The following is a 24,689-nucleotide window of genomic DNA, read 5'->3' as shown; positions in this document are numbered from 1 at the left end:
ATAAACGGAATAGACACAGCGCATCAAGTTACAATACAGTCTTTTATATCGATTCAGTGGTCTACTGGGTTCGAAAGGTAGTGAAGCTGCTGAAAAGGCATAAATTTTAGACGAAGAAATTTGTCTTCAAAGCTTCTGAGGGCAAATTGGTGTTTTTTCGTCCTGTTTCTGGATTTTTGACGGACTGTTTGCAACTTAAGCGTGGTAGCAATTGATCAAGGTCTCATTTCACCCCATTTGACCCCATTCGTTCAACTTTTAAACACAACCTTGAGGGATTCGTTTTTTTTTCAATTCTTCGGATTTTAATTCAGGATAATGGTCCACACTCAATTAATGTCGATCATGCAATTCATGGCCAATGAGAAACATGCAGCTAGGATATTTGAGCTTTCAAAACAGGATAAACAGGTAAAGCTCAGTGGGCATCAAGTTTCATTGGAGGACCTTAGACGAGTTTAGTTGTCCATTAAGTGCTTAGTATAGTGGTGAAGCTACTGGGAAGGCCGTAATTCAAGGTTAAAAGGTCATTTTTAGGACTTTTGTAATTTTTCGCCATTCTTCGAATTTTTGTGGAACCAGTCTGAAATCGAGGTTTGTAAAAGTTGATAAAGGTCTTTTGCAAGACAATTACTTTTTATGACCATTTTAAGAGCTATATCCTTTGGTACTCCGACCATGAACACGCAAATTTATACCTGTTTTTGTAAGATTTTCCAAGTTTTTTTGAGTCCTTTGTGTCAAGAAACCTCCTTTAGGGTTTGACAATAAGGTACCGCATGGTTTCTGGTGGTAATGGAACGGTTTTCAGCATTTTAACATCACGAATCTTAGCAAATTTTGACAGAAACTTGCAATTTTTTCAAGTTTTGGAACATTTATTGTCATTATTAAATTTTTCCATCTCCCAGGGTCAAGGAAACGTCCTATAGGAGTTGATAATGAGTCACGAATTTTAGCAGTTTTTTTTTTATAAAACTTGCATTTTTTGCAAGCTTTTTTGAAAATTTTTCACCAGCGAGTTTATCCGGCGCCATGGGCGCGGGAACCTCCTCTAGGATTTGATAATAAGTTACTGCATAGTTGCAAGAGCTAATGGATTGGTAATCAATATTTTAATAACACGAGTTATAGCATTTTTTTAAAAATTAATTTCAAATTTTCTGGAAATTATTAGGTTCCAAATTGATCTAGCTTTTTGAGCAAGTGAATATATTTAAGGCTTTTAATAGAGATACTGAATAGTCTCTGGAGACAATGAAATGGTTCTGAAGATACTAATATCAAAAATTTTAGCAAGACTTTGTTGAAATTTGCATTTAGTTTTTAAGTTTTCTGAAATTTTTTGTCATTTTCTGAGTTTAACGATCTTTACTGGCCAACAAGTTTTGCAGATGGGTTACATGACAGAACTCCAGAGACAAAAATGTTTTTTTTTCTGTGGAAGTATGCACTTTTCAGTTTTTTTAAGCATTTGTCATATATCTCGAGTTTATCTACCTTTAGTGGATAACACATCTCTTGCAAGTTTTAGCAAACATTATTTTGTTCAGTTTGTTTGATTATTTTAGTTTCTGAGGTTGTCGTTTTGGATGGGTGTGTTCAGTTGATCTGCTGGTCAGACACAATTTTTCTCAGTTTTACATTAAATTCTTTGGAGTGTATTTCAGGGCTTGTCCTGCTATGTTTTTTTTACTTCGTCGAATAAAAATTTGCCGCCTTACTTTAGTTAACAGCTTGTTCAACATTTTGCGTGAAATATTTTTGACTTCTCTAGGCTAGTTTTACACTTGTGTTTTTAGTCAGCATTTGCTCAGCAAACCAATTTAAAATGAACAGATTCAATATCAAAAATTGAAATCAGAAATAGAAGCGGGACAAACCCATAAAGCTTAATTTTAGATGCCCGTAACTCGAACTTTGTCTCACTACGAAACAGGGGTATGTTCAGCTCCAAAAAGGCATCAAAATAGTCCACACTCTAAAATTGTTTGTGTACAAATATCTTTTTCATTAGTTTTTTTTTCAATCCCAATCTTGGTTATGGGAATCAACGGCGGCTATTTTCCCGCAATCTGGTGGGTATGTGTATGGCTGCAGGATGAGCGCAGCTATAATGTGATGTTATGGGTTTTTTTACGTCTTGAAGTGGAATATTGGTATGGTACAGTTTTTTGTTAGCTGAAGCGTTTGTTCATGATTTGAACTTAGACTTCTTTCTTTTCGAAAATTAACTTCTTTTTTTGAACGTTGACTTCTGTTTTCAAACGTTGGAGTTCAACAGTTGCTTAGCTTCCAATATATAGTAAATAGGAACTGCTGGTGATCACCAGCCAAGTCTTTATTCAAACTACAGACGCCCCCACCTACCTACCTCCCCTGTTTCTGCCTTTCAGTTCCTAGACCTCAACTGATTCCCCGCTGCCCACTCCGCTATCCACAACGTAACTCCCCACAGCACCAAGACCACAGCAGTGAGACTCTTCCAGTCCTCTCTGATATTCATCCGGCTATGTTTTTGTTTCGTCGTCCGAGGATTTTTTCCGTTTCAAATTTCACACAGCAATGCTTAAAAAGTTAAATTTTCTAAATAACTTCCTTTCTCTGTGGCATTTGCGTGCGTGTGTGGCGTCTCTTCCCACTCTCTCTAGCAAAAGCTTATGCCATTTGTGTGATTAGATTTCGATCATACGTGACTTACCTCACTCATACAAAATAAGTTCTGCTAATTAAAACTGAAGTTTAATTGGAATTTGTTCAACGATCAACGAAACTCGTCTATAAAGGGTCCTAATTAAAAGGTTTCTGCTGACTGATTTTTAACGAGCTTTATTGACTTATCGATGATAATCGATGATGATCTTCGTCAAATAAAAATTGTTCGCTTTACCTTAGTTCACAGCTTGTTCTATATTTTACGTGAAATCTTTTTGACTTGTCTAGGCTAGTTTAAGTTGACATCGGTTCTACCAAAAGTGCTTTTAGACATCAGTTGCGCAGCAAAGCAATTCAAAATGAAGAGTCAGTATCAGAAAACGAAATCAGAAATAGAAACGGGATAAACCCATAAAGCTTAATTTTAGATGCTCGTTACTCAAACTTTGTTCTTAATTACCACCTCTAATGTTTATTGGTTTTGATACTAGCTCCTATATTGTCTCACTATGAAACAGGAGTATGTTCAACTCCAAATTGACATCAAAATAGTTCGCACTTTAAAATTGTTTTTCTAGAAAAATCTTTTTCTTTATTTTTCTTTCAATCCCAATTGTAGTTATGGGAATCAACGGCGGCTATGTTCGGGCAATCTGCCGGGTATGTTTTCTGTATCTGATCCTATCTGTGTTTTACTGCTCGGAAGTCTATTTCACAGCTATTCCGGCAATCTGCGAGCTATGATTTTTAGTGGTACATGATTTGTGTTTTGATCGCAGTGACTCAACTCTCACTCTCCAACTGATCAATTGCTCTCGAGGAGAAGCGATTATTGTAAAAAGTTTGTGTTGTTTTGCGACTTGAAGCCGAGTGTTGAGATTCTACTGGCTTTTTTAGCTGAAGAAATGACTTGAAATTTAACTTTTGTTTTCGAAAATTGACTTCTGATTTAGAAAGTTGACTTCTGTTTTCGAACAATTAAACTTGAAATATATAGTATTTAAGAACTGATGGTAATATTCGCGGTTAAAAGGTCATTTCGAGAATTTTTGAGCTCATATAAGTCCCTCAACTACCCACCCACACCTTGCCCCCACACGTACCCCCACCCCACACGAGCAATCCCAAATAACTACACCCTCCCCCACCCTAACCCACTCCCTCCACCTGCCTACCTATATTTCTCATTAAAAATTGATTTTTTTCACACTGTTGTTTTTAATTGCTCTCAAACGAAGCGATTTTTTTATGCGATTTTTCGCTTGACCAATTTTTCGTCTGACGCTTTTGACTTTTCGTCCTCAAAAACGGAATAAACAGGTAGCGCCCAGCGGGCATTAAGTGCTCTTAGAGCCTTTTAGCTCTGTTTCAGCTCAAACAGTTTTGGAGTCTTATACTTATGGTGTGAACAGCGGTTCTTAGAGGTTGAAGACCCCCCCACCCCCCCCCCCCCACTGCTGACCCCCCACTATTGCCCCCCCACCGCCCTGTTTCCCCCCACCCCCCACCCGACTGTCGCCACCCCCATAGGCACCCCCGTGCACCCTCCCCCCCACCCGTGGCTAGCTACTGACGAACAACCGCTAGCTAAAAACGCAAATTTATACTAATTTTCACAATTTTTAAGATTTTTGAAAATTTTTGTCAGTTTTTTTAAGTTTTTTCAGCCCTAGGTGTCAAGGAATCCACTCTAAGATTTAATAATAGGGTATTGAATAGTTTCTAGTGGTAATAGAATGGTTTCAACATTTCAACACTGCGAATTTTTTGCATTTTTTTGATAAATTTTGCAAATTTTTTCAATGTTTTTGAAAGTTTTTGTCGGTTTTTAGGTTTATCCAGCCTCAAGAGCCAAGGAAATTCCTAGAGGGTTTAATTATAGATTACTATGTAGTTTCGAGAAGTAATGGAATCATTTTCATGATTTAAACATCACGAATTTTGGCATTTTTTTGACAAAAATTGCTATTTTTTTTTAAATTTTTTTGACATATATTTTCGTTATTCAAGATTTTTCAGGCTCAGGGTTCAGACAACCTCCTGAAGGGTTTGATAATACGTTGCTGCATAGTTTCTAGTGGTAATAGAATGTTTTTCAACATTTGAACATCACGATTTTTAGCAATTGTTGGATAAAACTTGAATTTTTTTTTCAAATTTTTCAAAATTTGTCATTATCTAAGTTCTTCCAGCCCCAAGAAACCTCGTATAGGCTTTCATAATAGGTTACTGAACAATTTTTATTGCGATGGAATATTTTTGAACTTTTTAATATCACAAATCTTATCGATTTTTTAATAAAACTTATGATTTTTTCAATTTTTTTTTTGAAATTTTTGTCATTTTATTTGCAGTTTTTGAGTCCTTTTTTGAGTTTAACGATTAATACTGGCCAACGAAGCTTTTTATGTCTTGCAAAAATCCAGAGGCAAAAAATGTTCTTTGAACATTTTCGTCACTGCGTTTTCTTCTGAATTTTGCACTTTCAGTTTTTTATATGATTTAGTTACTAACAAGGCTAGAATCTCATGGAAAAAATTTCTAGCTCTCTCTCTCTCTTTCTCTCTGTGTGTGTTGGTTGGCGTTTCTTTCCTTCTCTTTCTCGCTCACGTTTTACCTCGCACTCTCTCTCTCTCTCTCTCCTTAACTCTTTTGTTGACTTCAGCGGCTGTTATGTGGCGTGATAATATCGTCTATTACCCTAGCCTCACGCCTCTTCAATCAAGCGAAAGCTAACCTCACTAAACAGTGGCTAGGTGCTGACAACCGCCCGCTGGTCGTTTGAGAGCAATTCGCCCGACGTTAGTCGGTTATGTTTCGGTTTTTTTTTTTTCATTTTTATGAAAGAGGGAGGGTCAGATAAGAATTTTTACTGCACGACTCTTCGAGTCGTTTCCGGTATTCTACCGGTTTTTATGCAAATTTTTTCAAAATTTTCGCTTGATCCTTCTTTGACTATTGGAGTAACTTTTACGCCCTTGACTTTTTGCGTTGTGTGTGATCCGAAGTTCTCTCTCATTCACAATTTCGAGCAGCTGAACTCAATTGGCGACAATCTATATATTAATCGCGTGAACACATAAGGCGGCATGTTTTAGAAGCATCACTGAGCAGCATGTTTTAACAGTACTAGCGAAGAGCACGGTTAACCGGTTGATTAATTGGGGTTAATGACCGAAAAAGTGTGCTTTAAGGTCATTGACCGATTAATGTTTCTAAAAGGTTATTGACCGAAAAATGTTACAAAAAGGTCATTGACCGAAAGGTGTTGCCAAAAGGTCATTAACCCAAAATGTCGCAGAGAGGTCGTGTCATCTACTGCGAAAAAACCTGTTGCCAAAATTTTTTTGTTAAGGAAAAAGACAATCATCGATGTTTGAATAAAAAAAACAATATCGAAAAATCATTGGCAAAAGAAAGATCAGTTGTTCAGAAAAGGGTCTGTTACCAAAAACTTTTTCAGAAACGGTCTGTGACTGAAAAACTTTTGATACTGAAAAGGTAAATGATCGAAATTGTGTCAAGACAAAGAGGTCATATGACCGAAAAAAAAACATTTGTTTTGGTCAAGGTTTCACTCTACGAAAGTTTTTCAATATAGAATTCAGCAACTAAAATTTGTGAAGTGTAAAAGACCTCAAAGGTGCCGATGCAAAAACCAAAGCTAGGTGCCAGAAATTATATATGACAAGACTGAGGTCTTCAAATAAATACAAATTATTTAGCGCTCAGAAGAAGATTTTTTTATATTAAGGACTGTTACAAAAAATTATTGCATACAAAACCTTATAGTTATGTATTTTTCCTTATTTAATTTTTTTGAGGAATGTTTTTTTTGGCATTAGGCGTCTCTTTAACACGGTTCAGTGTCTGCTGACTTCTTAAAAGCGTTCGCAAAGGCTTTCTAACGATTCCTTATTATCGGCACATTCCTCGTCTTGGGTACATCCATTGTGTTCTCATTAACACTTTCATCCTTTTTATGAGAACCGGAATTCATTGTCTCACCCAGGATCTGTTGTCTCTTCTCTTTTGAACTGTTGTATCTCTCCCTTTCTTCAGTTTCTTTCTATCTTTTTTTCTGTTGTGTAATATTCTATTTTTCTGCTCTTCAAGTGTTTTCTTTGTGATATTTTCTTTTTGCACTCAAATTTTTGCTTTTGCTTTTTGCGCTTGCTCACTATCTCGCCGTTCTTTTACTTTCTCTCTCTCTATCTCATGGTTTCGGATTTTCTATGTCCCATTTTTCTTTCTATCGCTTTCGTTTTTTGCGTTTGTTCCGTTTTCCTCCTTTCTCTCTCTCTCTCTTATATTCTCGGTTGTTTACTAACTTTTTCTTTTCATTTGATTTGCCTGTTTTCGATTCATTTTTTTGTTTCCTATCTTATGGTGGGTTTCCGATGTTCCTATGGTTTTTGTTGCATTGCCTTCTTTCTGTTCTTTCCTCACTCATCAATTTCGATTCTTCCTTGTCTTTATCTCGTTAATTCGTTTTTTTCTTCTTTTTGCTCCCGTTTGCTTTCTCACAGACTCGTTTTTTTCTTTTTTCAACCTGCTTTTGTTCTGTCTTTTGAGTTATTTCGTATTTTTACATCTATTTGCTCTCCGACTCATTATAAATAGCTGCTATCGATCTATTTTTCTCTCCCTCTTTATACCTCATTCTATCTGTTTTGATTTATTAATGCTCTGTGAGATCGTCTATTACTCTTCACTCGCATAAAACCTTTCTTTTTCATATTTGGCTCTCCATTTTTTGTTGATGTGTTCAAAGTAGTTTTGCAAAAAGAAAAATCATTGAAGCGATCGCATGTACACCAGTTACCACGAATAAGCTTTCAATGACAATATCAATTGTTAAAATTTCAAGACGAGGTGCATTCAGACAGCCTTTCGGACCTGCTAGTTTAATACTAAAAGTGCGCCGAAATCGGTTCAATTTTTTCACTTTAAATCTGAAATGGGGCATATATTAACTCTAATGAGGTTATTTTGAAACCCCCTTGTGATTTTCTGAGTCCCATTCAGACTGCACCCCCCGTCTGAAGCAAGCTGTTATTGATTAGAGTTCTCAAGTCGTTCGAGAGCAATTCTTCCGACGTTAGTCTGTTATAATTGTTGTAATTTTAGGGAAATTTAGCTGATTTCAAGGTCAATAAAACGAAATATATGTAATGTAGGCCAAAAACAAATATTTATCAGGCAACTTAGAAAAAGAGGAATGAATCATTGGAAAATTTTGTTAATTAAGACTTCGGAATCCGCTTAAATTAAAATTTAAGTAGAGTTAATGATATGTGCTGTACTGTCACCAAATCAGTCTTTTGACTCTTTTTTCCAGACACCTCAAATTGACCCCGCCCAACAAGAGGCTGAGCAGGAGCAACTGACGTGTGAAATTGCCCAGCTGATGATGTCTGTGTTATATGCGTGGGATTTCAATCGGTCTCTGGACCAGCTCTGTCTGGATCTTCTCGGATTGTTCAGACCAAACGACTACATATGTTTTGGAGTCACTTCTAGACCTGGATACTTGACGTTGTCTTTGCCCAGTACACAGAAAAGTAAGTCTGGCATCGCAAGTGTAGTATAGAGGGGCGTAAATATTGCAGAAATTACTCAGATCAATTCTTGATTGTTAATTTTTCCTCTGATCATTTGAATTTCTGTCTTCGAGCAATTCGTAGTCATCGGCTTATGTACTCTTGGTTTTCTGTCGCCTGACGCTCATTTTTAGTTTGTCATCTGTGCATGCAGAAGAGCTGAAAACGTCGAATTTGTTGACTTCTTCCTCATATTGCTTTCTTGATGGTGGTTTTGGTCATATTTTGCATTTTGGCTTCGGTTTTTACTGTTTAATAGCCCCCTTCATCTTCCAATTCGGCTATTATAGCAGCCCTATTTTTACGACTCGAAGAAATGAAATGGTGATCTATTTTTACCTCTGGTAGAGGATTACTGGTGGAGCGTCTTTTTTCTATGTAATCTTGGAGTGTTTAAAATAGGAAATTAAATGCGTGAAAAAGTGTATAGGTCAAAGTGCCGTAGAACTCCAAGAAGCTAGAGTGGTTCTCTGTTCATTTCCCATTTTTCACAGAGCGCGAAAAATAGGTGTGAACAAATTTTCGCTACAGGGCAATTTTTTTCACGTGCGTTATTTTCAAAGCACTTTTAAAATTAAATTTTTCCTCTAAAAGGTTTTTGTCTCAATTAGTCGAAGTAGTAATAGTGCGTTTAGAAGCATTTTGACCATCTGAACCAAACAAAACACTATTGGAGTCACTTTTCAGCTATTTTTACAATTTTCCAAATTGGACCCTTTTTCAGCATTCGAATTTTTAATGTATCTGGGCAGTTCTGTGGTTCAATTTAGTTGGTCTCGTTGTTTTGGTTGTTACGCTATTGAATTGATATCAGTGTTATTTTTTTGTTAAATTTTGGCTGATTTTCAACAGTCTTTTTTGCATCTTGCTTGATTTCGTGCTTCTCTATAGTTTTTCTCGTTCCATCTTTGATTTAGAGCTATTTTATAGATTGTACTCCTGTAGGGTGTCATTTAAGACCCGAAGGGGACACTTTTCACTGAAATTAATTATTACAAATTTCTGATTTCTTCTTTTTTGTTCTGTGTATTTTTTTAATAGCCGCACAGAGTTAGCTGGGGCTATTATTGGCCTTCTCTTGGTTTGTTTTATTTCGTCGTCGCGATTTTTGTTACGACCATGTGACGTCACAACCACTTCAAATCTGCTTTTTGTTCATTCGTTCATGCAATTTCAACGTGCGTGACGTCATTTTTCGCTCTTAGTGGAGCGAGTTTTTTGTGGAGCCTTGTTTTTTGACTTACCTCACTCACAAAAATGACTTCCTCACTTTGAAATTGACTTTTTTTACTTTAATTCAAAGAGATTAGGTCAAATGGGTGTGTCATTCTAAATGAAGGTTATTTGAGAGCAAGTAATAGAGGCAGCAAAAACTTATACAGATTTTTAATCAAAATATAACATATCAGCCTTCAATGAAAAGACGAGTTTTTTTGGTCTGTCTTTTTTACTTGTTTTTTTGAGACTGCAGATCTACAAAGCTATTGCGGCTATTTTCTGGCAATCTGCCAGCTATGTTTAGTAAGTTTTTAGTACTCTTTTTTAAGTAAATTAAAGTTCTTTAAATTGTTTCAGGACTTGTCCTGCTACGTTTTTTTTTACTTTGGCGAATAAAAATTTTCGCTTTACCTAATTTTGCAATTTTTTTGACCTTTTAGTTGAAATATTTTTGATTTTTATAGGCGGGTTTCATTGTTCGCCCATTTTTCTGAAAGTGCTTTTAAACAACAGTTGCTCTGCAAGGATATCGAAAAAGAACAGAATCATTGTCGAAATTTCTTGATTCTTTCATCAATCAGTTTTATGCATTTTTTCTGTTCTTTCTATCCCAATCTGGTTTATGAGAATCACTGGCGGCTATTTTCCGGCACTCTGGTATGTTTGTAGTACTTTTTGTGGTCCTGTAGTTTATTCTCATTGTTGATGGGTCTCATTAGCTATAAAATTTTTCTGCCAGTTGTTGGGTGAGTAAATGCTTCAGCAGCACAAAGTAATATATATTTTTAAAATAATGGCTAAAAAATAGCAGAAAAATTCATTATTTTTATGTAATTTTGTTCAAGAATATCATAGATAGTATTATTTTCTGACTTTGTCCCACATTTTCTCTCTCTTGAAAACTAATCTTTTGGAGTTGCAGTTTTTCCAATTTTTATCAGATCTTTTATCAATTGTTGTTTTTAGATATTTTTTCATTGTTAATTGCTCTTAAACGAAGTTTGTAGCAATTATATTAGTCCTATCGGTCTTTTTTAAGAGATTTTTCACTTGACCAATTTTTCGTCTGACCCCATTTGACTTATCGTCGTCAAAAACGGGATAAACAGGTAGCTCCCGGAGGGTATGAAGTGCTCTTAGAGCCTTTCACCTCACTAGTCTCCAAGTATACGATTCACAGAAACTGTTTCGGAGACTTATACTTATGGTGTGAATGACGGTTCTTAGATATTGACACACCACCCCGTCAACCCACCCCGCCCCCCACATCAGTCCCCTTGCGGCCAAACCCCCACCACTGTTGCCCCAGGTGCACTCCCGCTGCGCTCACCTCACGCCCCTTCAATTAAGCTGAAGCTAGTCGGTTTAGTCTCACTAAACCGTGGCTGGCTTCTGACGAGCTAGCGGCTCGCGGGGGGGTTTGAGAGCAATTCGCCCGACGTTAGTCGGAAATGTTTAATTCTCCTGTAATTGCTTCCAAGTGCTTAGTGTAATTAAGTATGAATATTTCAGTTATGGTGGCCAGTATTATACTTCTAGTCATTCTGGACTTTTCTGGCTATGTGTTTAATTGCTCTCAAAAGCGTTTTTATTATATTAGTCCTGTGGCCTGTTATGCGATGTGTCCCTTGACCGATTTTTCGTATGACCCATTTGACTTTTTGTCCTGAAAACGGGAGGAACAGGTAGCGCTTGGAGGGCGTTAAGGAGCAGAGCCGCTCTCTTAGCGCCTTAAGCCTTACTAGTCTCTTAGTAAGATTTAGCAAAACTGTGTAGACAATTTCAAGGGGTGTGAAGGGTGGTTCTTATTTTTCATAGTTTAACAGCTCTGTTAAACTCCCATCACTCATTCACTGTTAAAATCCCATTTTTATTGGTTTTTTGCACATGTTTTCTTAAGCGTTTTCAATTCATTTTTTGTTATCATTATTTAATTTAGAGCTGTTCCTCCGGTAAAGCTAACATTAATGAGACTTCAAGTTTATACAGGGCAGTCTTCACTGAAAAAAATATACGATTTTTAGGGTTTTTTTATTTTCTTTTTTATTGTTGTTTGGTATGTCTCTGAAGTGAATTAGACGGTCCACTGATTGAGGAGACGAATGTTCACTGCGCTTTTTTATCATTATTGTTTTGATGTACAGCGTTAGCATTTTGTAAGAATTTATGTAAAAACTGATTCTTTACCTTTTTTCACCAAGTTTTTAATCGAGTTTTTTAAAACATTTTCAGTTCAATTCATATTCCTCCGTTTCAAATGCATTGTAGAAGACAGCATACAAAACTATATACGCTCATCTACTTTTGTCCAGTTGAAAACAGTTGACATTTTTAAAAGTAATTTCTCAATGGGGATTTAAAGGTTCATTCCCATATTTTGGTCAAATGATTTGTTTGGTCAATAAAATTTTTCAAAATGCAGTTAAGAACTTTTCTTGTGGTGTTTACTGCTGCTAAGTTTTAAACTGAGCTTAACTATACTGTATTTTTCGTGGTTTTTTTTTACATATCATTGAATTTGAATTGTATTGGGGCGTGTAGTGATTTGAGTAGTGATCTGAGTCACGCCGACACAGGACGTGAAACGAAAATGCGAGTGGTATGGTTTTGCGATGTGACATTTTGTCCATAAAGTTTTGAGTAGAGTAAGAAAACGGCGTTGGAACAAAAAGTAGCTTTCTCAATTGTGATTTTTCGTTCAAGTGCCGCAATGTCATCCGTTTTTCCTTTTTGCGGTTTTTCTAATAGGATTTTCTTTAATGGTTTTCTCAATCCATTCATAGTACATAATGTGTCTAGTTTTTGTTTCATCAATGAAAAAACTATATTCAATCTATATGCTTTGTCACGCAACTCTGTTTCGCATCCATTTTTTTGTAGTCTACATGCTATTTTTTTTTAATTTGCTCTGCAAATTTTGTTGCAATTATATTAGTCCTGTGGTCTTTTTACGATTCGAAGAGTAGTGGGATTTTACAGGTTTTTTTAGCTGAAGCAAGCTTGTTCATGACTTGTACCTTTGACAATTCTTTTTGAACAATGGACTTTAACAGTAGCTTAGTTGCTAATACAAAGTGAATAGGTACTGCTTGTAAGTAATTTTCAAGGTCGGAAGGTCATTTTCAGAAGTTTTCTTCTCATAATAGTCCCTCCTCCCTATCCATATTACAGAACCCGCCACCTACCCACAGCCCCACCTACCTACCCCCTCCCGTACCACCTATCTACCCTCCCCTTATCTATCTACAATCCCCTTACTTACCTTCCTCCTCCTCACCAAGCTACCCCCTCCCCCTATCTACCTACCTCCACCACCAACCCTTAAACTAAAAAGTGCGTCTGCTTTTTTAAAAACACTATTGGTCTATTAGGCAATTAACTTTTCTCTCTGATGTTTTTTATATAGGTAAAACTTCGGCTCTTGCTCTGATATTTCTGATTAAGAGATTATACTGCACGACTCTTCGTGTCGTTTCCGGTATTCTACCGGTTCTCAAATGAAGAAGTCCTCTGGTCTTTTTTGGAATTTTTTGCTTGATTGATTTTCCTTCTGACGCATTTGACTTTTCGTCCTCAATATCGGGTTAGACAGGTAACGCCCGGAGGACATTACGTTCTTTTAGAGCCTTACGCTTAACAATTCTCCAAGAATGCTGTTCACCAAAACTATTTCGAGGAGACAGTTTCATGGTGCAAAGGGCGGTTCTTAATCTTGTTAATTTGGCCCGCCCTCTCAATTACCCCCCCCCCCCCCCAACTCACCCCCAACACACCCCCAGTCCTCTATCTGGCGATCGTCCAGCCCTCCCAATCCTAACCCCATCCCCCCTCCAATGCTAGCATCTCTGAGCCGTAGCTGGTACTACCGAAGCCAATCGCTAGCCGGTCGTTTGAGAGCAATTCGCCCGATGTTAGTCGGTTATGTTTTATCATGGGCCCTTTTCTAAATCACGTCATTGATTTATTGTTACAGCTAGTATTAAGGTTATTTATCATAGATGTATGCTGTTTATTTCAGTTTCGCAGCGACACTGGTCTCTCTCGAGTTCCCTGACCACTCAGCACAGACTGTCCATTATCACCCTCTCGAATGCACTGATGAGCATGCGTGTGCCCATTCTAGCCCAAAAACTACTCTCCAAAATTGGACCCGAATCCTATCCGGAGATATTTCAGGTAGTTGGAAAGTTTGAGAGTAGTTCGCTAAGCATAAGACATTGGATATTGATTCGGAATCACCTGAGTTGATCTTGCAGTAAAAAATCGGAACGGAGTGAAATAACTGGAATCTTAGGATGCAAGAAAAAACACAATTTCATGTTTCGGAAACCGAAATAAAATTTAAATTTTTTATCCTTGAATTTTTTTTGGCTGACTAAAAAATTGGCATTTTTTTAAGAGGGAAACCTACAATTATTTTCTCGGCAAATATTCTGAATTTCAACAAATTTGATAAACTTGCTCTTATCGATTTTATTTTACGATATTTGGGTTGCAAACAGCAGCTGCTATATAAATAAGCCCAGCAGAGTTTGTAAATAGTAGTAAATAGTGCTTAACTGTAAAGGTTAGCACGATCGGGCGTATTATGCAGTAGGCTGCTGTCCTCTCGGCGGTAAAACCAATTTTTGGAAGCCTCTAACAAAAATTGTGTAAATTTTTCTCGTAACAAATGTTAAATTCTGAAGACAGACTTGTTGCAGGGTTGGAGTTCTGTGGCTGCTTTACACTGTGTTCTGTTTCCTGAGATGGGTCCAATTGAGAAGCAACAGGCGGATCTGGAACAACTTGTGCGCAGATGGCAGGTAATCTACAGAAAAGATTGAAATAATTGCACCTATAATGTTCTTTTCCCTTTTAAGCTTCGTAGAAAACTTTGATTTATAAACTTTAGGTACTTTGTATCGTCAGTGATCTTTTGTGCAGGAAGTTGGCATCGCATTGAATGACAGTCTATGCCGAGTTATTGAAAATTCTTGAGCTTTAAGATCTGTATGCAATTTGATTATAGACGCAAAACGAGCAGAAAACAATCAAGATTTCAATTGAGTTTTCCTTCCAAGAAAAATTTTTCCGACGCTCCTGAATGTTTACGTTTCTAACAATATTATTAAGGCTCCTTGAACTTTTGTTCACGCTCTTATTTTTATTGCTCATGCTCCTAAATTTGTTCTTCACGCTCCTGAAACTTTCTGGCATTCCCTAGATTATTTTGTTAATAGCCGTTGTCAGCCTTTCAACGGCTTTTATTTAGGGGTTCCATTTTTACAGTCCCGTAAATTTGGTTTGTATTGGTGACCTGTATTGTTACTATCCGAAGAATTTGGTTTGTATTGGTGTCCTATCTTTTTAATAGCTCTCAAACGAAGTATGTAGCAATTATTTGTCCTGCCGGTCTTTTTTATACGATTTATTGGCCTGACCGATTTTTCGTCTGACCGATTCGAGTTTTCGTCCTCAAAAACTGGATAAACAGGTAGCGCCCAGCGCGCATTAAGTGGTCTTAGGGGCTTTGAGCTCACTAGTCTCCAAGTAGGCGATTCATAGAAACTGTTTTGGAGACTTATACTTATGGTGTGAAGGACGGTTCTTAGATGTTGACACACCACCCCGTCAACCCACCCCGCCCCGCACATCATTCCCCTTGCGGCCAAACCCCCACCACTGTTGCCCACTCCCGCTGCGCTCACCTCACGCCTCTTCAATTAAGCTAAAGCTAGTCTCACTAAACCGTGGCTAGCTACTGACGAAGCCAACCGCTCGCCGGTCGTTTGAGAGCAATTCTCCCGACGTTAGTCGGTTATTTTTTAATATCCGAATGAATTGGATTGTATTGGTGCGCTGTCTTTTTTAAATTTCTGTTAAGCTGCTACGCTGGAGTAATAAAACGAGTGGAAAGCGAATAGTTCTAATCGGCGATATTTTCATCAAACGGTTTTAAAGTAGTGAGAAATTGTTGTTGAAAAAAGATTTTCGGTTTTTGAACGTAGTTTGAAGCAATAAGTGTAAACTTGTGCCTTTTTATGCCAAATTTTAGATTGACTGTTTTCTTGCATGCTCTAGTACATTCTCGGTCTTCTTGATTGACTTTTTCACACTTCAGTTCTTCATTTTTGAGTGATCTAAGTTGCCTCGTTCCGATATCAATTTGGTTGACAAAAGCGATTGTGGGCGAATGGAAATCGATGACATTGTAGCTGAGTTGTTAAGTTGTCAGACTTCCAATTAGGAGATGAGTGGTCCGAACTCTTGTTAGACCGTTTCTTTGAACCCACGTTTGTTTTTTTGTCTCCTGATTTTTTAACTAATATTTTCAACAGGTCATGCATGTGTTCTAATAATGTATAGTTGTTCTTGTGAATTGATTAATTGGTTTATATGCCATAGACATTGCTTGTTTAAAAAATTATCTGTTGTTTCCTAGTTTCACGCGTATTTTAAATCGTTTTTTGTCCTGCTTCTTAGCTTCATTGATGACTGGTCTCAGGCCGTTTTTGACAGCGCTTTCTCTCACGTGAGGCTATTTTTCTTAATTCTGATCTCAAACGCTTTTAAAAGGTGCTACATGTGTTCATGCAGAATCTCAGTTGTTGGAAACTCTCGAAGGCATTTTGTGGGCTTGGAGAGTTTTGTTTGTTTCGACGCTATTGAGACGATATTTGTTGAGACGCTATAGTGAATACTTTTTTTTTAGATTTTGCCAGTTTGTGTAGTTGGTTTTGTCGTTCTCTCTGTTAGTGAAATCAATGATAGGTTACTTTTGCTCTCTAATGAGGCGTTTTTCTCTAATCATAATTGAGTATTTTTTCCAATTCTCCAGTTCTTGTCTTTGCTGTTTTGTCGTTGAGAACAGGTCTCATTGGCTCTAAATGGATCATTTTTTGTTTCTATATTATAGTTTAATGTATTTATAGCGGTTTTAACTGCTCTGACTGTTTAGTGTCACGAATGACATCGCTCATTGGCTTTGTAATGAACTCTATTTTAGTCTTCCATTGCTCCTTTCAGATTTAACATTTTTGACTACTTTCTCACGCATTGTTTTACAAACGTTTTGTTAATTTTAGTTTCTGCTTTTACGAATAGCTGCTGTCTACAGGAGGCTATTATTGCGATCCTAATCGTTTTTACAATTCTAATTAAATTGTTTTGTGGCGCTGTCTTAAGATATGTTTTCTCATTTTAATTTTTTTGATCTATTTTTCTGATCTCAAACGCTTGAGCTATTTTTCTGATCTCAAATGCTTTTAAAAGGTGCTACATGTGTTTATGCAAAATCTCAGTTGTTGGAAACTCTCAAAGGCTTCTTGTGGGTTTGGAGAGCTTTGTTTGTTTGGACTCTATTGAGACGCTATTTGTTTTAATGAAATATAAGTAACTTTTGAAGTAGAGTGAGAAAACGGTGTTTGAACAAAAATTAGCTTTCTCTGTTGTGGGTTGTTGTTCACATGCGGCAATGTGACGTTTTTCAGTCTGGTTTTCCAATCTATTCTTGGTCGAGTGTTTTTAGTAAGTTTTTAGTCGTTTTTTAAAAGTAAATTAAAGTTCTTTAAATTGTTTCAGGACTTGTCCTGCTACTTTTTTTTACTTTGGCGAATAAAAATTTTCGCTTTACCTAATTTGGCAACTTTTTTGACATTTTACTTGAAATGTTTTTGATTTCTATAGGCGAGTTTCATTGTTCGCCCATTTTTCCAAAAGTGCTTTTCAACAGCAGCTGCTCAGCAAAGCAATCGAAGAAACAGAATCAGTATTGAAAATGGAAATCAAGAATAGAAACAACCTGAAGCCCAATTTTAGATGCCTTCTTCTTAACTTTGTTCTTATAAGTCTTATTACCATCTCTAATGCCTATTGGTATTGATACTAGCCTCTTAATCCACTCCTGCTGACATTAAGAAAAAGGCTCTCGAAACTGAAACAAGAAACAGTGTGTAACTACAAAGTCAAATCTATTTTGTTCGCACTTTTAAATTGTTTTCTTACAAAAATCAGTTTTTTCCAACTTTTACCGTTCTTTCTATCTTAATGTGGGTTGAAGCAATGATTGGTGGCTTTTTTGGCACTCTGGCATGTTTGTAGTTTTTTGTGGTCCTGTTTTTCATTATTGATTGGTCGCATTAGCTATGAAATCAGGTATAGTTGGAACTTCTAACGGTTTTGAACCATATAAATTGCTTTATTTCAGGCATAATAGGGGTTTCTAACAATTTTATTAACGCTCCTTAAACCATTGTTCACGCTCTTATTTTTATTATTCATGCTCCTAGATTTGTTCTTCACGCTCTTATAATTTTTTTGCATTCCCTAAATTATTTTTGTTAATAGCCGTTGTCAGCTTCTCAACGGCTTTTATTTAGGGGTTATTTTTACAGTCCCATAAATTTGGTTTGTATTGGTGCACTGTATTGTTAATATCCGAAGAATTTGGTTTGTATTGGTGTCCTATTTTTTAATAGCACTCAAACGTAGTTTGTGGCAATTATTTGTCCAGTCGGTCTTTTTATGCAATTTTTTTGATTGACCGATTTTTGGTATGAACGATTTGACTTTTCGTCCTCAAAAACGGGATGAACAGGTAGCGCCCAGCGGGCATTAAGTGGTCTTAGAGGCTTTCAGCTCACTAGTCTCCCAAGTATGTGATGCACAGAAACTGTTTTGGAGACATACTTGTAGTGTGAAGGGCTTTTCTTAGAGGCTGACCCCCCTGGCATGTTTTGTAGTTTTTTTGCGGTGCTGTTTTCATTATTGATGGATCTCATCAGCTATAAAAGGAGGCATAGATGGGACTTCTAACGGTTTTGAATCATATAAATTTTTCTATTTCAGGCATAATTGTGGTTTCTAACAATTTTATTAACGCTCCTCAAACTATTGTTCACGCTCTTATGTTATTGTTCATGCTCCTAGATCTGTTTTTCACGATCTTAAACTTTTCTTGTATTCCCTGAAATATTTTTGTTAATAGCCGTTGTCCGCTTCTCAACGGCTTTTATTTAGGGGTTCTCCCATTTTTACAATCCCAAGATTTTGGATTTTATTGGTGCAATCCGTTCTTTTTACAATCCGAAGAATTTGGTTTCTTTTGGTGTCCTATCATTTTAATTGATCTCAAACGACGTTTATAGCAATTATTTTAGTCCTGTTGGTCTTTTTTATGCGATTTCTTGGCTGACCGACTTAGACTTATGGTATGAAGGGCCGTTCTTATAGGTTGAACCCCGTACAACACTCCCAATCAGCCTTTCTCTCACTTCAACCCCCATCCCCAATCCCCACCCCTGCTCATCGTTCAGGCCTTAGCGGCCCCGTGCAGCCAAAAATCGCCCTCCCATCATAGCCCCCCTTGTTGCCAAGCTCCTCCTGTTGCCAAGCTCCCCCCATCAGCTCCCCCGTGCACCGGCTGCGTTCACCTCACGCCGCTTCAATTAAGCTAAAGCTAGCCTCGCTAAACTTTGGCTAGCTAATGACAAAGCCAACCGCTCACCGGACATTTTAGAGCAATTCCCCGACGTTAGTTTTACAATCCGAATGAGTCTGATTGTATTGGTGCGCTGTCTTTTTTTAGAATTACGTTAAGCTGCTACGCTGTAGAACTGAAAGGAGTGGAAAGCGAATAGTTTTAATCGGCGATATTTTCCTCAAATGCATTTAAAGTAGTGAGAACTTGTTGTTGGAACTGATTTTCGATTTTTGAACGTAGGTTGAAGCAATATGTGTAAACTTTTGCCTTTTTATGCAAACTTTTAGCGTGACGGTTTGTCTTACGTTCTAGAACATTCTTTGTCTTCTTGATTGACTTCTTCAAACTTTAGTGCTTCATTTTTGAGTGATCTAAGTTGCCTCGTTCTGATATCAGTTTGGTTGGCTAAAGCGATTGTAGGCGAATGGAAATCGAAGCCATTGTAGCTGAGTTGTTAAGATGTCAGACTTCCAATTGAGAGATGAGTGGTCTGAGTTGCTTGTTAGGCCTTCTCTTTGAACCCATGTTTTTTCTTTTGTCTCCTGATTTTGCTTCCTGGTTTTGCCTCCTGATTTAGTATTTTCAACAATTCATACGTGTGTTCTAATAATGTACAGTTGTTTTAATGCATTGATTAAATGGTTTTCATGCCATAGACATTGCTTGTTTAAAAATTATCTCTTGTTTTCTAGTTTATCGCGTATTGTAAATTGTTATTTGTCCTGCTTCTTAGCTTCATTGATGACTGGTCTCAGGCCGTTTTTGACAGCGCTTACTCTCACGTGCGACTTTTTCTGATCTCAAAACGCTTTTAAAAGGTGCTACATGTGTTTTTGCAGAATCTCAGTTGTTGGAACCTCTCAAAGGCTTCTTGTGGGTTTGGAGAGCTTTGTTTGTTTGGACTCTATTGAGACGCTATTTGTTTTAATGAAATATAAGTAACTTTTGAAGTAGAGTGAGAAAACGGTGTTTGAACAAAAATTAGCTTTCTCTGTTGTGGGTTGTTGTTCACATGCGGCAATGTGACGTTTTTCAGTCTGGTTTTCCAATCTATTCTTGGTCTAGTGTTTTTAGTAAGTTTTTAGTCGTTTTTTTACTTTTTTTTTACTTTGGCGAATAAAAATTTTCGCTTTACCTAATTTTGCAACTTTTTTGACATTTTACTTGAAATGTTTTTGATTTCTATAGGCGAGTTTCATTGTTCGCCCATTTTCCGAAAGTGCTTTTCAACAGCAGCTGCTCAGCAAAGCAATCGAAAAAACAGAATCAGTATTGGAAATGGAAATCAAGAATGGAAACAGCCTGAAGCCCAATTTTAGATGCCTTCTTCTTAACTTTGTTCTTATAAGTCTTATTACCATCTCTAATGCCTATTGGTATTGATACTAGCCTCTTCATCCACTCCTGCTGACATTAAGAAAAAGGATCTCGAAACTGAAACAAGAAACAGTGTGTAACTACAAAGTCAAATCTCTTTTGTTCGCACTTTTAAATTGTTTTCTTACAAAAATCAGTTTTTTCCCAATTTTTACCGTTCTTTCTATCTTAATGTGGGTTGAAGCAATGATTGGTGGCTTTTTTGGCACTCTGGCATGTTTGTAGTTTTTCGTGGTCCTGTTTTTCATTATTGATTGGTCTCATAAGCTATGAAATCAGGTATAGTTGGAACTTCTAACGGTTTTGAACCATATAAATTGCTTTATTTCAGGCATAATAGGGGTTTCTAACAATTTTATTAACGCTCCTTAAACCATTGTTCACGCTCTTATTTTTATTATTCATGCTCCTAGATTTGTTCTTCACGCTCTTATAATTTTTTTGCATTCCCTAAATTATTTTTGTTAATAGCCGTTGTCAGCTTCTCAACGGCTTTTATTTAGGGGTTATTTTTACAGTCCCATAAATTTGGTTTGTATTGGTGCACTGTATTGTTAATATCCGAAGAATTTGGTTTGTATTGGTGTCCTATTTTTTAATAGCACTCAAACGTAGTTTTTGGCAATTATTTGTCCAGTCGGTCTTTTTATGCAATTTTTTTGATTGACCGATTTTTGGTATGACCGATTCGACTTTTCGTCCTCAAAAACGGGATGAACAGGTAGCGCCCAGCGGGCATTAAGTGGTCTTAGAGGATTTCAGCTCACTAGTCTCCAAGTATGTGATGCACAGAAACTGTTTTGGAGACATACTTGTAGTGTGAAGGGCTTTTCTTAGAGGCTGACCCCCCTGGCATGTTTTGTAGTTTTTTTGCGGTGCTGTTTTCATTATTGATGGATCTCATCAGCTATAAAAGGAGGCATAGATGGGACTTCTAACGGTTTTGAATCATATAAATTTTTCTATTTCAGGCATAATTGTGGTTTCTAACAATTTTATTAACGCTCCTCAAACTATTGTTCACGCTCTTATGTTATTGTTCATGCTCCTACATCTGTTTTTCACGATCTTAAACTTTTCTTGTATTCCCTGAAATATTTTTGTTAATAGCCGTTGTCCGCTTCTCAACGGCTTTTATTTAGGGGTTCTCCCATTTTTACAATCCCAAGATTTTGGATTTTATTGGTGCAATCCGTTCTTTTTACAATCCGAAGAATTTGGTTTCTTTTGGTGTCCTATCATTTTAATTGATCTCAAACGACGTTTATAGCAATTATTTTAGTCCTGTTGGTCTTTTTTATGCGATTCCTTGGCTGACCGACTTAGACTTATGGTATGAAGGGCCGTTCTTATAGGTTGAACCCCGTACAACACTCCCAATCAGCCTTTCTCTCACTTCAACCCCCATCCCCAATCCCCACCCCTGCTCATCGTTCAGGCCTTAGCGGCCCCGTGCAGCCAAAAATCGCCCTCCCATCATAGCCCCCCTTGTTGCCAAGCTCCTCCTGTTGCCAAGCTCCCCCATCAGCTCCCCCGTGCACCGGCTGCGCTCACCTCACGCCGCTTCAATTAAGCTAAAGCTAGCCTCGCTAAACTTTGGCTAGCTAATGACAAAGCCAACCGCTCACCGGACATTTTAGAGCAATTCCCCGACGTTAGTTTTACAATCCGAATGAGTCTGATTGTATTGGTGCGCTGTCTTTTTTTAGAATTACGTTAAGCTGCTACGCTGTAGAACTGAAAGGAGTGGAAAGCGAATAGTTTTAATCGGCGATATTTTCCTCAAATGCATTTAAAGTAGTGAGAACTTGTTGTTGGAACTGATTTTCGATTTTTGAACGTAGGTTGAAGCAATATGTGTAAACTTTTGCCTTTTTATGCAAACTTTTAGCGTGACGGTTTGTCTTACGTTCTAGAACATTCTTTGTCTTCTTGATTGACTTCTTCAAACTTTAGTGCTTCATTTTTGAGTGATCTAAGTTGCCTCGTTCTGATATCAGTTTGGTTGGCTAAAGCGATTGTAGGCGAATGGAAATCGAAGCCATTGTAGCTGAGTTGTTAAGATGTCAGACTTCCAATTGAGAGATGAGTGGTCTGAGTTGCTTGTTAGGCCTTCTCTTTGAACCCATGTTTTTTCTTTTGTCTCCTGATTTTGCTTCCTGGTTTTGCCTCCTGATTTAGTGTTTTCAACAATTCATACGTGTGTTCTAATAATGTACAGTTGTTTTAATGCATTGATTAAATGGTTTTCATGCCATAGACATTGCTTGTTTAAAAATTATCTCTTGTTTTCTAGTTTATCGCGTATTGTAAATTGTTATTTGTCCTGCTTCTTAGCTTCATTGATGACTGGTCTCAGGCCGTTTTTGACAGCGCTTACTCTCACGTGCGACTTTTTCTGATCTCAAAACGCTTTTAAAAGGTGCTACATGTGTTTATGCAGAATCTCAGTTGTTGGAACCTCTCAAAGGCTTCTTGTGGGTTTGGAGAGCTTTGTTTGTTTGGACTCTATTGAGACGCTATTTGTTTTAATGAAATATAAGTAACTTTTGAAGTAGAGTGAGAAAACGGTGTTTGAACAAAAATTAGCTTTCTCTGTTGTGGGTTGTTGTTCACATGCGGCAATGTGACGTTTTTCAGTCTGGTTTTCCAATCTATTCTTGGTCTAGTGTTTTTAGTAAGTTTTTAGTCGTTTTTTTACTTTTTTTTTTACTTTGGCGAATAAAAATTTTCGCTTTACCTAATTTTGCAACTTTTTTGACATTTTACTTGAAATGTTTTTGATTTCTATAGGCGAGTTTCATTGTTCGCCCATTTTCCGAAAGTGCTTTTCAACAGCAGCTGCTCAGCAAAGCAATCGAAAAAACAGAATCAGTATTGAAAATGGAAATCAAGAATGGAAACAGCCTGAAGCCCAATTTTAGATGCCTTCTTCTTAACTTTGTTCTTATAAGTCTTATTACCATCTCTAATGCCTATTGGTATTGATACTAGCCTCTTCATCCACTCCTGCTGACATTAAGAAAAAGGATCTCGAAACTGAAACAAGAAACAGTGTGTAACTACAAAGTCAAATCTCTTTTGTTCGCACTTTTAAATTGTTTTCTTACAAAAATCAGTTTTTTCCCAATTTTTACCGTTCTTTCTATCTTAATGTGGGTTGAAGCAATGATTGGTGGCTTTTTTGGCACTCTGGCATGTTTGTAGTTTTTCGTGGTCCTGTTTTTCATTATTGATTGGTCTCATAAGCTATGAAATCAGGTATAGTTGGAACTTTAACGGTTTTGAACCATATAAATTGCTTTATTTTAGGCATAATAGGGGTTTCTAACAATTTTATTAACGCTCCTTAAACCATTTTTCACGCTCTTATTTTTATTATTCATGCTCCTAGATTTGTTCTTCACGCTCTTATAATTTTTTTGCATTCCCTAAATTATTTTTGTTAATAGCCGTTGTCAGCTTCTCAACGGCTTTTATTTAGGGGTTATTTTTACAGTCCCATAAATTTGGTTTGTATTGGTGCACTGTATTGTTAATATCCGAAGAATTTGGTTTGTATTGGTGTCCTATTTTTTAATAGCACTCAAACGTAGTTTTTGGCAATTATTTGTCCAGTCGGTCTTTTTATGCAATTTTTTTGATTGACCGATTTTTGGTATGACCGATTCGACTTTTCGTCCTCAAAAACGGGATGAACAGGTAGCGCCCAGCGGGCATTAAGTGGTCTTAGAGGATTTCAGCTCACTAGTCTCCAAGTATGTGATGCACAGAAACTGTTTTGGAGACATACTTGTGGTCTGAAGGGCTTTTCTTAGAGGCTGACCCCCCCCAGACCACCCCCCACATCAACATACCTCACTTCACTCCCCCGCCAATCCCCACTCTGCTCATCGTTCAGGCCGTACTGGTCCCGTGCAGCCAAAAATCGCCCTCCCATCGTAGACCCACCCCCCCCCCTCCCTGTTGCCAAGACCTTCACTGCTGCCCCCCACGCATCAGTCCCCCCCCCGTTGCACCCCGCCCTCTAAGTTGTCAGAATTCCAATTGGGAGATGAGTGGTCGGAATTCTTGTTAGGCCGTCTCTTTGAACCCATGTTTGTTTTTTTTGCCTCCCGATTTTTTTAACTAATATTTTCAACAGGTCATGTGTTCTAATGTATAGTTGTTCTTGTGAATTGATTAAATGGTTTATATGCCATAGACATTGCTTGTTTAAAAAGTTATCTGTTGTTTCCTAGTTTCACGCGTATTTTAAATCGTTTTTTGTCCTGCTTCTTAGCTTCATTGATGACTGGTCTCAGGCCGTTTTTGACAGCGCTTTCTCTCACGTGCGGCTATTTTTCTTAATTCTTATCTCAAACGCTTTTAAA

General features: G+C 37.3%; 1 protein-coding gene across 2 annotated transcripts in view; it reads left to right on the top strand.

The window, feature by feature from the left end:
• LOC142350668 (WD repeat-containing protein 7-like) overlaps window positions 1-24,689 on the top strand; it is a 134,740-nt gene that overhangs the window by 93,226 nt on the left and 16,825 nt on the right. For both annotated transcript variants that reach the window (XM_075402596.1, XM_075402594.1), the window contains 3 exons: window positions 7,997-8,219; window positions 13,495-13,652; window positions 14,180-14,281. In XM_075402596.1, coding sequence (XP_075258711.1) covers window positions 7,997-8,219; window positions 13,495-13,652; window positions 14,180-14,281 — 483 coding nt within the window. The remainder of the gene's footprint in view (window positions 1-7,996; window positions 8,220-13,494; window positions 13,653-14,179; window positions 14,282-24,689) is intronic.

Source organism: Convolutriloba macropyga, chromosome 12 (assembly GCF_964194025.1).
Source record: "Convolutriloba macropyga chromosome 12, txConMacr16.3, whole genome shotgun sequence".
Taxonomy (NCBI): Eukaryota; Metazoa; Xenacoelomorpha; order Acoela; family Convolutidae; genus Convolutriloba; species Convolutriloba macropyga.
This window is presented reverse-complemented; position numbering and strand designations above follow the sequence as displayed.